The sequence below is a fragment of the Leucopleurus acutus genome, assembly GCF_964270905.1.
Source record: "Leucopleurus acutus genome assembly, chromosome: 16".
Lineage (NCBI taxonomy): Eukaryota > Metazoa > Chordata > Mammalia > Artiodactyla > Delphinidae > Leucopleurus > Leucopleurus acutus.
In genome coordinates, this window is record NC_139158.1 from 35816147 (window position 1) to 35833901 (window position 17755).

Here is a 17755-nt window from a genome sequence, read left to right on the forward strand (position 1 = left end):
CGCAGTTCCTCTGTACCCACTGTTCCACATCCACGGATTCAACCAACTGCGGGTTGTGTGGTACTGTAGGTAGTACTTGCTATTGGAAAAAAATCTGTGAATAGGTGGACCCGCATAGTTCCGATCCGTGTTATTCAAGAGTCAGCTGTAACTCTTCATATTTTTTTTTAAATTTATTTATTTTTGGCTGTGTTGGATCTTCGTCACTGCACACAGGCTTTCTCTAGTTGAGGCGAGTAGGGGCTACTCTTCGATGTGATGCGCGGGCTTCTCATTGTGGTGGCTTCTCTCATTGCGGAGCACGGGCTCTAGGCACACAGGCTTCAGTAGTTGCAGCGCGCAGGCTCAGTAGTTGTGGCATGTGGGCTCAGTAGTTGTGCCTTGTGGGCTCTAGAGCGCAGGCTCAGTAGCTGTGGCACATGGGCTTAGTTGCTCTGCGGCATGTGGGATCTTCCCAGACCAGGGCTTGAACCCGTGTCCCCTGCATTAGTAGGTGGATTCTCAACCACTGCGCCACCAGGGAAGCCCCACACTTTTTTTTTTGTTTTGTTTTGTTGTTTTTTTTTTTAGCCCCACACTTTTCTATTTTTTTTTTTTTTTTTTTTTTTTTTTGCGGTACGTGGGCCTCTCACTGTTGTGGCCTCTCCCGTTGCGGAGCACAGGCTCCGGACACACAGGCTCAGCGGCCATGGCTCACGGACCCAGCCGCTCCGCGGCACGTGGGATCTTCCCGGACCGGGGCACGAACCCATGTCCCCTGCATCGGCAGGCGGACTCTCAACCACTGCGCCACCAGGGAAGCCCAGCCCCACACTTTTAACCATACTTATACTCTTGTGATGCATATTTCCCCATGTTATTGAATATTCTGTGGTACTATATTTTAATCACAGCCCGGTATTTGGATTAACAGTCTTACTTTAGACGCAGCAATAGTTTTGGCGGCTGTTGTAACCTTTGAGCAGTTTAAAGTCAGAGTTAGAAAGGCAGAAGTGGGGTTCATCAGGCAGTGGGCCTGAGGGCCACCACGTTCCTGAGACAGCTGCTCTAGGACCTGCTGGCTGGGATTATGGGGCGGCGGGGGGGTGGTGGTTGTGGGGCGCATATCCTACGGAGTGGAGGGCCTGCCTCCATGGACTCTGCCTCTTCCCAGCAGGCCTGGTTTTGCTTCTCAGAATTGCTGCTGGTGTCTGGTGCTCTCTTGTTCACTCCTTTGCTCTGCTCTGTGCATGTGTGTGCCTTGCTTGCTGCTGCTGTTGTTTTGAGAAGCTTTATTGAGATATGATTTTTACATATAATCAAGTTCCCCAAGTTCAAGTGTACAGTGTGTTTGGACCAACATACACAGTCATGGGACCACCCACACCACTGATGTCATCACCCCAGTATTCCCTGCCTTTCCCAGCCCTTGTCAGGCACTGATCTGCTTTCTGGCACTATGGTTTTCTGTTTTCTGAAATTTCATATAAACAGAATTACACAGAAGGTAGTCTTTTGAGTCTGACGACTTTCACTTGTCACAGTGCTTTTGAGATTTTTCTACGCTGTTGCATGTATCAGTAGTTTGTTCCTTTCTGTCACTGAGAAGTGCTCTGCTGTGTGGAGGCATCACAGTTTTATGTATCCATTCACAAGTTGGTGAGCACTTGGGGATGTTAGGAATAAAGCCACTGTGAACATTTAAGTCTTCGAGTGGGCATATATTTTCATTTCTCTTGGGTAAATACCTAGGAATAGGATTGCTGGGTTGTAAGCAAAGTGTTTAACTTTATGAGAAACTGCCAAATGTTCCCACAGCAGGTGTCCCATTCTACGTAACTCCTGGCAGCATTTGGGATGCCAGTGGCTGCACATCCTTGTCAGCACTTGTCACTGTCAGTCTTTTTAATTTTAGCCATTCTGGTGAGTGAGCAGTGTATTTCATTGTGGTTTTAATTTTCATTTCCCTAATGATTAGTGGTGTTGAGTGTCTTTTCATGTGTTTGCCATTCGTATATCTTCCTTGTGAAATGTCTTTCAGATTTTTGCTCATTTTTAATCAGGTTGTTTGTCTTTTTATTGCGTTGTAAGAGTTCTTTGTATATTGTAGATACGAGTCCTGTATCAGATATACTTTTGCAAATATTTTCCCCTAGTCTGTGGCTTGCCTTTTTATTTTCTTAGTAGTGGCTTTTGAAAAGCAGAAGTTTTTAATGAAATCCAGTTTATCACTTTTTCCTTTTATGCTTTATGCTTTTAGTGACCTATCGAAAAAGTCTGCCTATTCCAAAGTGATAAAGATTTTCTCCTATCTTTTCTTCTACTAGTTTTACAGCCTTGGCTCTTACACTTAGATCTGTGATCATTTTGTTTTTATGTAAGGGAAGGCTAAGAGTTGTTTTTCGCCTGTGGCTGTCCCATTGTTTCTGCACCATTTGTTTTTCCTTTCCCCAGTGATTTGTCTTGGAACCTTTGTCAAAAATAACGTGACACTGTCTGTGCAGCTCTTCCTGGACTCTGTTTTGTCCCTTTAATCTATGTGTCTATCCTCTAGTGAGGTTTTCTCCAGTGAGGCCTGGCTGACGTGGCTGGAATTCGCCTTTTCTGGTGACAGTGTTCTTACTTTGCTGGGCCTGCCTGGCAAGTGTAACTGATGTGCTCCTGCTGGGTGTCCCCACACGTCCATCCTGGCTCCCTGGTGCATTCGCTTGGGTGCTTAGCTTGTCTCTCTCCTCAGGACACTGGCATCGGGATGACACAGGAGGAGCTGGTGTCCAACCTGGGAACCATTGCCAGGTCGGGGTCGAAGGTAAGCCCCCCGCTGCCCTTTCATCAGGTGCTGCAGCTGTTCCCCCTCTCAGGTTTGAGGGTCTCCCCTCAAAGGGCAGTTCTGACCAGAGAGGGTAGGTCCCAGACGCTCTGGACACCAGCTTCAGAGGAATGTCCTCAGGCACGAGCTTGTTGGCATTGGGGACCCTTTATCACAGGATTTCACTGTGTCGGCAGGTCTCCGGGGCAGGGCCGCCTCCCTCTGACCAGTCTCACCCCACAGGCCTTTCTGGATGCGCTCCAGAGCCAGGCGGAGGCCAGCAGCAAGATCATCGGCCAGTTTGGAGTGGGTTTCTACTCGGCCTTCATGGTGGCTGACAGAGTCGAGGTCTATTCTCGTTCGGTGGACGCAGGCAGCCCTGGGTACCAGTGGCTTTCAGACGGGTAAGTGAGCAGGTCCCACGTCACGCACGGAGTGTCCCCAGGCCCTGGGGCCATCGAGGCAAGTGTCGCCTGCCACGCAGAGTGGGACTCAGCTGGAGCTCGCAGCCTGGTCTGGGAAGCCAGGCTCCTTGGAAAGCGCCAGTGCGCCATCCTGGGCTTTTCATGGGAGGCCTGAGCCCCACACTCAGGGAGCCGTTACTCTTTTTTGCTGGGTGGGTCCCCGCTCTGTGCTCCGGGGCTGGTGCCTTTGTTCTGAGGGCGCGTCCCTGACTCCTCATGGGGGTCAGGGTTTGGCTCCCTGGCTGCCCCACCTCCCGCCGTCTCCACCGTGTGCTGGGCCTGCGAAGTCCAGGAACATCTCAGCTGTTCGTGGAGGATGGCACCCACCATAGCCAAGGTTAAGTGTTTATCTCACAAGCCCCCAAACTTCATTTCTGAATCCTGCTTTCCCGCAGGAAAAGTGAAAGTGGGGCCCACAGTCACCAGGGCCGAGGGATCGACAAGGTGCCCCTCGTGTACTTCTGCTCTTGGGAGGAGGCACCTGGCCAGGGGTCCGGAGCGCTTGGAGTTAGCACAGGACGGGGGTCTCTTCCCGGAGTCTGGTGCTCACCTGGCCACTTCAGGGGAATGTGAGACTGAGAGGTTGTGTTCAGGAGCGGGGAGCCCTGCGCCCCAGCGGCCACTGTCCCTGGCGGAGGTGTGATGGCCTGGGGCACACTCCAGCTTCCTTTCTATGCAAGTCCTGCCTGCCACGTGGGACTTCTCAGCACTGACAGGCAGAACTCGCCTTCCTTCTCCCGCGTGTCTTAGCTCTGGGGTGTTTGAAATCGCCGAAGCCTCAGGAGTTAGAACCGGGACCAAAATCGTCATCCACCTCAGGGCAGACAGCAGAGAGTTCACCAGCGAGGCTCGGGTTCGAGGTGAGCAGGAGCCTGGGCCTCTGGGGACGTGCATGCGGGTCAGTGCAGTACCTCCTGCCACTGCGTTTTAGGACATTTTGGGGCGGGGGTCGCAGGCGCAGGGCTGGCCGTGGGTTGGGGCAGGGTCAGGTTTGGCTTCCTCCTTTCGAGCAGCACTGTCTGTGTGCTTGCTGGTAGCGCAGGGTCCTGTGCTCGTTCTGCCTGTGCTGTAAGATGTCACCAGCCTGCCCACCCAGCCTGAGTCCAGGCTCCCAGACAACCAGAGCGGGTGCAGCTGCGAGGCGCTCCTCTCTGTCCAGGTCTCACTGGATGCTACTGAAGGTGCCCAGTGCTCTTCAAGGGGTCACGTTAGCCCGTGAAACCCTGCTTATGCCGCCAAGAAGGCATCATGTATCATGGTGGCCTGGGCCTCGAGATCCGGTTTGGGAGTGAGTTCTGCTCCCTGTGTGCGGGGAGGGCAGGGACGAGGCCTCCCAGTGCTGTGTGACCCCTGCAGCACCTTCCAGAGCTTTCATCTACAGAAGCTTCCCATGTTCATTGCTTTTTTCTGTCTCTTCCAGATGTGGTGACAAAGTACAGCAAATTTGTCAGCTTCCCCTTGTACATGAATGGAAGGCGCCTTAATACCCTGCAGGTGAGGCCTGGCTACCTGCAGGCTCAGGTGGCTGTGGAGATAAGCCACTCCACGTCAGGCTGGCGGGTCAGAGGTGGGACTGGGCGTTGCGTCAGAGCCCCAGGACTGGGTGTTCTGGGGGAGGCGAGATCTGTGGGTGCAGGCAGGTCCATGTGCACCAGGGGGTCACCCTTCACAGCACACACTTCATGCTCCTGAGTGTATTCAGTCATGCTGCCGTCACCATGGTCGGTTCCAGAACATTTCACCCCCAGAAAGAGACCCCACGTCCATCAACAGTCACTCTCACTCCCCGCCCCTGGCCCCTGGCATCCAGTCCACTTTCTGGATTGGCTTATTCTGGGCGTTTCATAAAAATGGAGTCGACTACTGTGTGGCCTTTTGTGTCCAGCTTCTTACTGTGTTTTCAGGGCTTGTGCTGGTTGTAGGGTGTATCAGTGCTCTGTTGCTTTTCACGGCTCAGTAACTGTCCAGCGCGTGGCTCAACCGTGTTACTCGAGCTGCTCACCTGTTGGTGGCTAGTGTCGTGACGTCGTGCAGGCTCGTCCAGACCTTGCCTCCTGCTTTGCTCTTCCTGACACTGTGCTGGGGACAGGGCACTTGTTCCCAGAGCCTTTTGTGTGTCTCTCTGTCCAGCACTGGAGAGGGTGGGGCTGGAGACAGAGGGCCCGGGAGGCCGACCCTCAGGAGCTGAGGACTCCTTTGCCAGCACCCGGGCCCCGCGAGCTCCACCAGGTCAGGTCCGCACGTTGTTGGGAGGTTGCGTCTGAAACATAACGTCCCTATTCATTCCATTTCCAGGCCATCTGGATGATGGACCCCAAGGATGTGGGCGAGGGTCAGCATGAGGAATTCTACCGCTACATCGCTCAGGCCCATGACAAGCCCCGCTACACCCTGCACTACAAGACGGACGCACCTCTCAACATCCGCAGCCTCTTCTACGTGCCAGAAACGGTGAGCCGGGCACAGGCCTGCCATGCGAGCTGCCAGGGGTTTGTCCACTGCTCCCTGGGTTTACACACCAGCAGCACTTCCCCTGAACGGTGACAGCTCAGCACAGACATCACAAAAATTGCCTTAGCAGCATCAGGATGAAAGAAAATCCTATACGTCTGGACGGGTGAACAGAAGTTGAAGTGAGGGGTGCTAAGCAGAGAGATGTTTGGCCTGGCAGGCCTGGGCTTTGTGGATGGGTGCGGGCGTCCTGTCTCCATGCAGTGCGCTCTCCCTACTTCCGCATGGCTTCGGGCAGCACCGTGAAGGCCCCACCAAATCCTGCAGCCGGGAAACCTGCTTGGGTTGAACCCAGCTTTCCTGGCTTTAACTGACTAGAGCCCCGCGCCTGTTACCCATCTTGGAAAGAGCTCTTCTACCCTTCCGCTGAGTGTGCTCTGCAGAGCAGCAGCCCCAGCCTCCCCTGGGCCCATTGGGAGTGCAGAGCCTTGGGCCCAGGACCCCCCAAGTCAGTTCCCACCTTAACAAGATCCCAACATGATGTGTGTGCAAACGGCAGCGTGGGAGGCGCTGGTTTAGAGCAGGGTTGGCAGACAGCGGCCACTTTGGGCTTTGCAGCCTCGTACCACCAAGGACTCTGCCCCTGTGGCGGAGGCTCACGGGCCACGCTGAGATGGGCGTGTGTGGCTGGGTTCCAAAAACTGTAGACACGGGAATTCGGATTTCATGTATTTTTCACATATCATGAAATGTCCTTTTTTGCCTTTTTCCTCAACCATTTAAAAATGGAAAAGCCATTCTAAGCTATACAAACAGGTGATTTGGCCTGTGCACTCTAGTTTGCTGACCCCTGATCCCTAGCAGGCTTGGCTCTGTTTGCAGGGACATGTAAGTCATTGTTTTTATGGGGAGGGCGGCTGCCCAGAGAGGACCCTCCCACCCCACCTGGAGCCATGGTGGGAGGGGCCTCCCCGGGCCCCTCTGGGCTTTTGAACAGACAGACACAGGCAGGACACCGCACATCTGCCTCAAATCTCCCAGCCCAGGTAGCCTTAGGAAGGGGTTCCCCGTGACCATGCAGGCTCTGCCTCCTGGCAGGGCTGCCACGGATTTCTGCTTTTGCCACCTGACACTGCCCTTTCCTTGCCTCCAGAAACCAACCATGTTTGACATGAGCCGGGAGCTGGGCTCCAGTGTCTCGCTGTACAGCCGCAAGGTCCTCATCCAGACCAAGGCCACCAACATCCTGCCCACGTGGCTGCGCTTCATTCGAGGTTCGGTGCCAGTGTCTGTGCCCAGCCGTGTGGGCTGAGGCCCAGGAGCAGCTGCCTGCTCCAGATGCCAACACCATCAGAAAGGGCTCATCTTTGATGAGTGCGGGGTCAGGGCGAGTCACCACAGCTGCTGGCTGGTGAGCCGAGTCCTCACAGCGTGGCGCCTCCCAGGGAGCTTCCTGTCTTCAAACACTAGTCTTGGTTGATTTATCCATGATATGTTATGATTTTGAACAGAAAACCCAGGTGGTAGTTTTGAAAGAGGGTCCAACTGATGCTGAAATCGTAGAAACTGTCCCGGCAAAGGCTCACCGGCCTTGCTTGCTTTCCTTCCGACCCCATGGTTGTGACCTGGGCTCTGCCTGAATTCTAGGAAGACAAGGGACTTGGGAGGAGAAGCCCCCGAGTGTCCTCCCTTCTTACCCACACTCGGCCTGTGTCTCACAGGTGTGGTGGACAGCGAGGACATCCCCCTGAACCTCAGCCGGGAGCTCCTCCAGGAGAGCGCGCTGATCAGGTGAGCAGCCGCAGGACGCAGTGGGCACCTCACCGGGTTCGCCTTTGCCACGGAAGGCCCAGGCGGGCTTGAAGCTGCTGAGAGCAGAGGGTGGAGCTGAAGGTGCCCAAGGGAGCTATGGGCCTGGAGAATATGAACAGGTCACGTGTGCTTTGCCCCATCTTTTACTTCACGCTTTTGTAAGGGGTTTGGAGACTGACATTGAGGAGAATTGCTGCCAGTTCCAGGAGATGTTCCCTCCCTTGGCCAATCCCTGTCACTCAATCCTGGGGCAGCCGTGGCAGGGGAAGTTCCATGCAGGGCTGTTTCTGGGTGGACGAGGCAAAGGACGGCCCCAGAGCCAGGAGAACGTCTGACCTCGGTCCAGGAAGGTCACTAATGGTGTGAAGGAGACAAGGGCTGGGCACTGAACTTTCTTTTGGAGACATCGCTCTTGGAATCCTCGTGAGCTGGGGTGGCCGAATTTCTCCTCCCCCATCCTGATCATAGCAGTAGCTGCTATTTACTGAGCATTTATTCTCACCCAGACTGTACCAAGCCCTTCCTGTGCAGCCTCTGTCATCCTTGCAGGTGGGAGCCACTAGGTCTCCACATCATAGTTGTGGAAACTGAGTTACAGGGAGGTCTCACCCGACAGTGAGTGAACCTGTATTTGAACCCACGTTTTCTGATCTCAGGCATGTGCTCTGCCCCCAGCAGCTGGGACTGGGCTGACCCAGACGCTGGCAGGATGCAAGGCTGCAGGCGGGGGTGTGTCCGGCCACTTGGTCACTGCTGGTGGTTTTCCAGGGCTAGGTTGTCAGTCTGAGCACTCATCTTGACCAGCAGAGTCAGACTTAAATGAAATTTTTTAAAGAAACTGAAAGAAAAAGTAGAAACTTGATGCAAAGTACATTTTTCCCCTGAATCCTGAGAGAGTAAGTTGTCCACTCTATGCCCATCGTCCCCAGTTATCTCAGGGTGTGTTTCCAGAGAACAAGGACAGTCTCCTCCTAGCCAGCACAGCCGTCAGTTGGAGTTGACGTGGTGCAGCTGCCACGTCTCATCCTCAGACCAATCCACGTTGCACACTTGTGCCCGTCACATCCTCTAGAGCAGGAGGGTCCAGTCCAGAGTCACACAAGCCTTTAGTTGTCATGTTTCTCCAGTCTCCTGGAGGTTGGCCGAATTCCACAGTCTCCCCGACTTTCAAGACCTGGATGCTTCTGAAGATTTCAGGCCAGTGATTATATAGAATGGCCCTCTGCACGGATTGTGATGCTCCCTCATGCTTACGTGCAGGAGTAGCACAAAGTGATGCATCCTGTCAGGTGGTGCACGACTTTGAGTTGTCCCCTTACTGGTGATGTTCATGTTGACACTTGATTAAGGGGGTGTCTGCCAGCCTGCTCACGTGGTTACTCTTTTTTCCTCTGTAATTAGTAATGATGTTATGTAATGGGGTGGTATTTGGCAGCTGTGTGTTCATTTCTTACAATATGCATGTGCTTTTCTTAATATCTGTATAACTGATTTGCATGACTTGATTTCCTGTTTTATTCAAGGGCTATAATCTGTTACTGTCATTGTTTGATGCCCAAACTGTCCCTGATTTAGCAGGAACCTACTCAGGCTGACTCTTTGCCCTTTGACCTATTCCCATTGTGCACTTCTGTATTGAGTTCACTCAATACCAACCAGCACTGCCATGGTCTTGGTCTTTGCTTCCCTTGACAGTGAGGAATTTGCCTCTGATTATCCCTAATGTGTTTACCTCTGACCAGTCCCCTTCATGTTACCAGTCTGCCATCGCTGCTGCCCCCCTGCCCCACCAGCTCCCTGCTCCTTCACCTGCTTGGGCTCTGATGCCACACGGTGGGCTAAGGGGGTGTCTGTCAGCCATTCTGCCAGCTGCTCGCTGTCCCAGTCTGGATGTCCTCTTCTGGGGTCCTTGGGCTCTGACACTCCACACCAGGCTCCTCCAACCCTCACCCTGCATGGACACCCTCTTCGTTTCATCCTGGCTGCTGTGGCTGCCCCACCACAGATGCGGGTGCTGCCCCTTGGCTGAAGGACTGAGTTATTCAGGATGGGAGTGGAAGAGGATAAGCTTAAATGAACGTTAAACATTATTGTTCCCCTACCCTGGATTATTAAGGAAACAAATGGTAATTTCACCTTTAGGAAAGGCAGAATATTAAGGAAATTTAAAAAAATACTCCCTAATACCACTAATAGTGTTGCTCACGATTTTATGTAGTGCTCTGGTAAACACCCTAATACACAAGATCCCAATTTTGTAAAACTGTAGAGCACATATAGTATATCCAGTATAAACCCAAGTTTATACAGCATTGATCCTAATTATGAAAAATATAATGCACAGCAAGTAGTATGTATAGTCTTTGCATACTTATATACTATATGTACCCTGTAATTTATCCATATTGGGATTTTTCTAGTTTTTCTTTCAACCCAGGCACTTTCTCATGTTTTTAAGGATCATATCATTAGAGGATGTTGATCTTTAATGGCCGTGTAGCTTTCCATCATTCATTTCAACCTGTTCTCTGCAGTTGAACACTGAGCTTGTTCATAATTGTTTTCTTTTTTTCTTTTCTGTAATTAAACTTGCTTCAGAGCTTATTTATTTATTTTTGGCTGTGCGCGGGCTTTCTCTAGTTGTGGTGAGTGGGGGCTGCTCTTAGTTGCGGTGTGCGGGCTTCTTATTGCAGTGGCTTCTCTCGTTGCAGAGCCCAGGCTCTGGGCACGTGGGCTTCAGTAGTTGTGGCATGTGGGCTCAGTAGTTGTGCCTTGCGGGCTCTAGAGCACAGGCTCGGTAATTGTGGCACACAGGCTTAGTTGCTCCAGGGCACGTGGGATCTTCCCGGACCAGGGCTCGGACCCGTGTCCTCTGCATTGGCAGGCGGATTCTTAACCACTGCACCACCAGCAAAGTCCCATAATTGTTTTCTGTTTTATGTGCTACAGTGAAATTCCTGGTCCATAAATCTTGGTGACTCATGAAGGTGTAATCTCAGAACCATAGTTTTGTCACTCTCCACAAGGTTGCGGGGGGGGGGGGGGGGTGTCAGCTAGCATCCCTGACTCTGGGGGGCGCATGTCTCCTTAACTGGTGTTGGCCAAGGGTAACTTTTTGGTATGTTGTCTTCACTTCTCTGATTATTAGTGGGATTGAACGTTTTTTCATATCCTTCTGGCTGTTTGTATTTCGTGAAAGTTGCTCTTTCGTGATAAATGCTTTTTTGTTCATAGGAAACTCCGGGGCGTTCTACAGCAGAGGCTAATAAAATTCTTCATTGACCAGAGTAAAAAACATGCTGAGAAATATGCCAAGTTTTTTGAAGATTACGGCTTGTTCATGAGGGAGGGCATCGTGACCACGGCTGAGCAGGAGGTCAAGGTAGGGTCTGGGTTTCTGGGCCTTTCTCTGGGCTGCCTTGGGCTGTGGAGGAAGCTGCTGGAGATCAGAAACCTGAGCTTCCCAGGACGTGATGATGGCATAGCCAGGCACCCCAGTCACCACTCCCAGGGGTCAGAAAGTGCAGCCTTTGGCCTCTGGACTCCGCAGGTGGTCCCAGCAGGCCCAGCGTGCACTTGCACATGTCCAGCTCCTCCAGTGCCCTCATTTGAGGGGAGCGGGCATTTAGTGTCTCTTCCCCCAAGGGCCTGGGGGGCTTGGGGAGGTCACAGAAGTCAGGACAGGAGAGGTGCCTGGTTCACGGGGTGGGGAGGGCAGGTGAGGTATATGTAGTCAGGGCAGTTCATCATGTGATCGGTAGAAATCCATCAACACTGTGCCACTGGGTTAATTGCGCAATTACTTAAAAATGATGAGATTGTTCCATAAACATTTATTGGCCACTTTTAAGTTGTGATACAGTTCCCATACAATAAAATTCACTCTCTTAAAGTGAACAGTTCATTTAGTACCTTCACAGGTTGTACGTCCACCACCATCTGGTTCTGGAACATTTCCATCACTCCCAAAAGACACATGTCTTTTGTCACTCTTAGCGCCGGTGTTTCGTCTTTTGCTCCAGAACAGCAGCAGGGAAGGAGGGTGACCAACCGCCTGGGGTCCCAGGGTTTGTTCTGCAGGCCATGAGGGAGGGTGGGATGGGGCCTGGGCACTGCGGCTACCAGCCTGCTCCCCCCAGGCCCTCATCACCCTGGGTCCTCCTAACCCCGGTTGTTGGCACAAGGACTCCAGTGGCTCCAAGTGCTGCCTGCTCGGACTCTCCACTCATTCCTCTCTGTGTTTGTAGGTAGCGGGACCCAGGTGGTGCCAGAGGCTTTTCTGAGTGCTTTATAAACACTGACTGACTCAGGGTTTTTTTAAATAAATAAATAAAGTTATTTATTTTTTGGCTGATTTGGGTCTTCGTTGCTGCACGCGGACTTTTCTCTAGTTGTGGTGAGCGGGAGCTACTCTTCGTTGTGGTGGACCGGCTTCTCGTTGTGGTGGCTCCTCGTTGCAGGTCACAGGCTCTAGGCACACGGGCTTTAGTAGTTGTGGCACGCGGGCTGTAGAAAGTAGGCTCAGTAGTTGTGGTGCACGGGCTTAGTTGCTCCGCGGCACGTGGGATGTTCCCGGACCAGGGCTCGAACTTGTGTCCCCTGCATTGGCAGGCGGATTCTTAAACACTGCATCACCAGGGAAGCCCCTTACTCAGTTAATGAGGATCCGTAACATGCACAAGAGCATGAGCTTAACCTATGAACCTAGAGCCTGGCTCGCCGGGTGGGCTCCCAGATCCCTGGTTTTGCCTGTTCGTCCCCTTTTCATCCCCACCACATCACTCTCTCATCTGGACCTCCCCTCTGGGCACCATGGGTTGTTGGAGATGAGTCGGTGGCATAGACGAGGCAGTTTACTGTCAGGTCATGTCCAGGCTGGTGCGTCAGGGAGCTGGACCCCAGCCTGTTGCTGCTTCTGTCCTTACAGGCGACTCCCTCATGGAGTCTAGATGCCACCAGCATCTCAGCCGACAGGAGCAGATGGACAAGCCCCTCCTTTCAGGGCCTGTTCTCCGAGTCACACACCCCACTTAGGCTTGTACCCCCTGGGCCAGGACTCGTCCCCTGGCTGTGAGGAAGGCTGGGAAGTGTGGACTTCACACCCGTGTCCCCTGCTTGGCGAGAGCCAGGGTCTGTGACTCGAGACAGAGGGAGGATGCTGGGTCCAGAGTGGGCTCTGCCACGGACAGGGCCTAGCCACTCCTGGGACCGTTTTTGCAGCTCACCTGGAAAGGCCCTCTCAGCAAGGCCCTGGGCCACCTGTGGTGGAACGTGCTCTCCGAGGTCCCCTGAACTTCTGACATGGGGCCCAATGGACAGCACTGGAGTCCCTCAGAGCTCCCCAGGGCCCGAGCCAGCCCAGGGCGCTGTCCCTGGACCAGGCTCCCAAAGGAGCTGCCTTGGCTGCAGGACACGGTCACCAGGCGGGTGTGAGGCCAGCCAGAGCCTTTCCTCCCTTAGCTGAAGGCTCCCGAAGTCTGTGCCCCGCTGTCGGGAGGCTTTCAGAGCCAGGACCTGGAATGAGCAATGACCTGGCCTCTGTCTGTCTACAGGAGGATATTGCAAAGCTGCTGCGGTACGAGTCGTCGGCACTGCCTGCTGGGCAGCTGACCAGCCTCCCAGACTACGCCAGCCGCATGCAGGCCGGCACCCGCAGTATCTACTACCTGTGCGCCCCCAACCGGCACCTGGCGGAGCACTCGCCCTACTATGAGGCCATGAAGTGGAAAAACACAGAGGTGGGTGAGCCAAGGGGCAGGCTTGGCCCCTACCGGGCCTCCCTGCACTTGTCCTTCCCTTGGGGCCAGGTCAGAGGGCGAGGGGGTCTGACCACTGAAGGAGGGTCCCCATGCTCACTGGGGAATGGCTGAATGTGCCCACGATTCGGGAGAGCGGAGCAGTGAGAGTCAGCATCCAGGGTCACAGAGGCCAGGCTGAAGCCTGCCTACTAGTTTGGGTCTTTCTAGGAGGTGACACAGGGATTTCTCTATAAATAGCATCACTGCTTCTAAGATAGAGCCAGAGCCTCCCTGAGAGCCGTCTGTAAACCACTGCGTCCACAAGGCCCAGGAACCCCAGCACCCCCTGCATGGCCCTCAGATGCTGGGCCCAGCCCGCAGCCCCAGCCCCTGCTCCGTGTCCCTCTCCTGTCACGGGCAGAGGGTTCCCCGGGCCTGATGGAAGCCATTTCGGGTCCTCACAGGTTCTCTTCTGCTACGAGCAGTTTGATGAGCTGACCTTGCTCCACCTTCGTGAGTTTGACAAGAAGAAGCTGATGTCTGTGGAAACGGACATCGTTGTTGACCACTACAAGGAGGAGAAGTTTGAGGACGGCTCCCCAGGTCGGCTTGCTTCCCTTCTCTCTGGGCACAGGTGTGGATGGTGGCCTGGGGTGCAGGTGAGGCCAGGCAGGCCCAGGGAGCTGGCACTGTTTGCTACACGGCCTCTTCGTTCTGCAACAGTGGGTCTATATGGGGTTTTCTTTTCACAGCTTGCCTTCCTAAGATTGATAAAGCTTAAGAGAATCAGACATTTTAAAGCCCTAACAAAATTATATGGGCCTCAGGCAATCAAAAGTATCCTTTCTGGGGTCCAAATTTATCTGCTTAGTTTTAGATGAACAGTGTTCTGGTAGCTTCTGTCGTTGTGCCAGTGGCTGGCAGGGTGGAGGGAGCCTGCCGATGGGAGCCTATGGGGAGGGAGTTGTGGAGACGGCCTCCAAGCTCACCCTTCTGCTCTCCTGTAGCTGGCGACCGTCTGTCAGAGAAGGAGACAGAGGACCTGATGGCCTGGATGAGAAACGCGCTAGGGTCCCGTGTCACCAGCGTGAAGGTGAGGCCTCCCAAAGACGGGCCACCACCCAACCACCATGGCCCTTGTTGACTGCACAGCTGGCCAGCCTGCCGGCTCTGGTTGCTGCTGCTCCTGCATGTGTGCGCTCGTGAGCATGTAGCCACATGTGCCCGGGTAGTTACTGAGGTCGGGCGGGCAAGCTTGGCTTCGCCTCCACTTTGTAGAGCAGTTGGAATGAAGAAAGTGGAAGGTGAGCTGCTGAGGGCCTGGTGGGCAGGCAGAAGCAGAGAGGAGGTGTCCCCAGTTGGCCTCCCCAGGGCCATCCTCGTCCAGGCCTAGAGGAGCTGCAGTGGCTGAGGACACAAGGGCGTACGGTCCAGCTTGGGTTCTCAGTGGGGGTTCTGGGTAGGCTTTAATGAGCTAGGAACCCACTGATCCAGCTCTGAGCTGCAAGAGAAAAGACAGTCACCAGGGAACAGGTGTCACTGGCTGAGGGACATGTTCAGGAGTGGCCCCAAAGGGACAGGCAGGTGTGCAGGGTAAGGAAGGCTGAGAGCAGAGGAGGGCAGACCTGGGGGCTCCATGGGAGGTAGCAGTGGGTCTCTGAGGGAGGCGAGGGCTTCCTGGCAGGGAGCAAGGCGTGTGGCTGGGGTTTCTCTATGTAACACACATATCGTGTCCATGCTTTACAGCAGTGACTCATTTAAGGTGGCCTAGGAGGTAGGTAGAATTCTCGTCCGTATCCCATGAAGGAAACAGGCAGAGTGCTTCCGCAGGTCAGGAAGTCATGGAGCTGGATCCTTACTGTGCTGCCGGGAAGGGGGCAGCCATGGGCCCAGCAGGCCCAGGAGAGTCTCTGGCGTAAGTCAGGAGGCCTGAAGCCTGTGGGGCTCGGTGAGAAAAGGTGTATTTGATGAAGTAAAGGCCAGAGGGAGCCACAGGGAGCGGTGGGTGAGAGCACCGTCTGCAGTAAAGACGGACACAAGATTGAGGAAGAGGCTGGGCCAGGGGAAATGGGGTGGCCAGTCCTGGCGGGTCTTCAGACAGTTGCTGTAGGACCTGGAAGTGGACCCTGTGAAGCAGAGAAGTGCAGATAACACCAGGCAAGATGGACCTTGGATGGTAACTGATAGGTTAGAAATTGGTAGCTTTGGAGTGTAGAAGAGGAGGGAGTTCCCAAGCAGGGTACGATTCGTTAGCAGGTGATTGGGAGGGAGAGAGGGAGGGAGGAGCACTGCTGGTTGAGGGTATGTCCCTGGAGACCTGCGTTCTCCTGTCTTGTCATTTGGGGAAGCTTTATACCTGGTCAAGACCCTGCCAGGGCCCATGTCACCCCCGGCCTTGCTTGCAGGTGACTCCTCGGCTGGACACCCACCCTGCTATGATCACGGTGCTGGAGATGGGGGCCGCCCGGCACTTCCTGCGCATGCAGCAGCTGGCCAAGACCCAGGAGGAGCGTGCTCAGCTGTTGCAGCCCACGCTGGAGATCAACCCCAGGTAAGGCTGCCGGCTCCAGGCCTCTTGGGCCCAGGGCCCTTGATGCCCAGGGAATGGGCATGCTCATTTCTGACCTGCCAGGTAATCTTTTAAAATTGTATGTGAGTGTGTGTTCTTTTATTTATAACACATAGAAAGTGCATAAAACTTTTGGACAGTTTGATAAATGTTTACATAAACACTCGTGTAATTGAACTGTATTAAACTATACCTATGTGACATTTAAAAAAACTGAACCTTGCCGACACCCAGACACTCCTATTTTCCTCCTACTTGAATTCTGTCCCGCTCTCCAGGGAGAACCACAGTCCTGATTTCTGTGTCAGTCACTTCCTCACTGTGCTTTATGGTTTTTCAGCTACTTGTGCGTCATTACACACAAGCTCAGTTCTGCCTGTTTCTGAACTTCACGTGAATGGACCCCTGTGCACAGGTTCCCTTTGAAGCCTTCCTTTCTTCTCTTGGCGTGTGATCAGATGTATTCATCTGTGGGGGTGACTATAGTTTGTTCTTGTTCACAGCTGAATCTGAATCTACTCAGCACAATTATTTATTCTATTTTGATAGACATTTGGGTAGTTTCCATTTGGAGGCTGTTGGGAACACATTGCTCTGAACATTCTTGTCCCCCGTCTGGTGCTGCACATGTGTTTCTCCGGGATGGGTGCCCAGGCGTGAAAGCACCTTATCCTCAGCTGGGCTGAGTAAGGCCCACTGCTTCCAGAGGGCAGAGCATGGGAACCCAGGTCCCTGCAAGTTAGAAGGCTACTGTTCTTTTTTCTGTTGGGCTTTAAAAAAAAAAATTGATTGGTAGTTCTTTATATATACTTTAACAGTTGCAAATATCTTTTCTGTCTTTTCACCTGTCTTTTAAAGAGAATTTCTTAATTTTAATGTAATCAAATGTATATACATTTGTTAGAGATTTCTTAAGACCCCAAAAAGCATCTATTCCAGACATGAGTTTCTTCTCCTGCATGTCCTTCTAAAAGCTGTATAGTTCTGCCCTTTCATGTTGGTTGAGCCCATCTCTAACTGGCCTGTCTGGGATTGGGGGCTAAGGGGGGTTCTAGTTTCATCTTATTCCATGTGAACACCCTGTTGCCCACAACGTTAACTGTGCTGCCTTCTCAGATGAGTATCTCTTGGAAACTTATGTTTTCTTTAGAGTTCTTGTACATTTTTTATAGTTATTTGATGTGTCTTTATTGGATATTTTGAAATTTCATTTTCTAACTGTTGTATATGGAGACAGTTTCTTTTTTGGAAATTGACTGTATACAGCAGTAGTTTTTTACATGAAGTTACATGAACAAGTTACCAAAAACGCTAGAAAATCCATAGTCTCACCCCCACCACAGTCACTGTACCCTATTTGGTATATTTTCTTTTGGACTTTCGTCTTATTGTGGGTTTTGGTTTTTTTATGTAGTACATGCCTAATTTTTTTATTCATCACCTATAAATATTTTTCCATGTTGCTTTAGAACCATTAATTTACTTAAAACTACTGGGGAGTAGGGGGAAGTGCCTTTTCCAGTTTCTGAGCCAAATTACTAGTAACACAATTACTGGGTGAAAAGATCTGAATTGGCTCATGGCTGGCCACAAAGAGCGTTGGACGCCTCTCAAAGGAGCTGTCCTGGTTGGCAGGAGCTGTCCTGGTTGGCAGGTTGGCATAATGGGTGCAGGCCTGTGTAATGGGTGCACAGTTCCCAGCTGTGAGTCCCCAATAGAGATGGATGCTGACTGGACACCCCGTTGCCTTAACTAGTTCTGACACAGAAGCAGTTTTGTAAGATAGCTGTGCAGAGTGCTCGTTTCTGTTGCCAAAAGACTCTTATTTTACAGATTTGCTTTAAAATTTGTTAATATATTCTTTCGGTTGAGAATTCTAAAGAACTAAGGGAGTTCACGGTGAACTCCCCGCCACCCCCATCCCCAGTTTCCT

The 17755-nt window shown here is 52.6% G+C and overlaps 1 protein-coding gene across 2 annotated transcripts in view; it reads left to right on the forward strand.

Moving 5' to 3' along the window:
- Nucleotides 1-17755, forward strand: part of TRAP1 (TNF receptor associated protein 1) — a 45310-nt gene that overhangs the window by 26084 nt on the left and 1471 nt on the right. The window contains exons 5-16 of one of the 2 annotated variants that reach the window (XM_082857906.1): nucleotides 2717-2788; nucleotides 3032-3192; nucleotides 4003-4112; nucleotides 4673-4746; nucleotides 5548-5703; nucleotides 6857-6977; nucleotides 7425-7494; nucleotides 10750-10897; nucleotides 13068-13253; nucleotides 13718-13856; nucleotides 14261-14346; nucleotides 15659-15804. In XM_082857906.1, the coding sequence (XP_082714032.1) occupies nucleotides 2717-2788; nucleotides 3032-3192; nucleotides 4003-4112; nucleotides 4673-4746; nucleotides 5548-5703; nucleotides 6857-6977; nucleotides 7425-7494; nucleotides 10750-10897; nucleotides 13068-13253; nucleotides 13718-13856; nucleotides 14261-14346; nucleotides 15659-15804 (1469 nt within the window). The remainder of the gene's footprint in view (nucleotides 1-2716; nucleotides 2789-3031; nucleotides 3193-4002; nucleotides 4113-4672; nucleotides 4747-5547; nucleotides 5704-6856; nucleotides 6978-7424; nucleotides 7495-10749; nucleotides 10898-13067; nucleotides 13254-13717; nucleotides 13857-14260; nucleotides 14347-15658; nucleotides 15805-17755) is intronic. The other variant, XM_082857905.1, reaches the window with a different exon arrangement.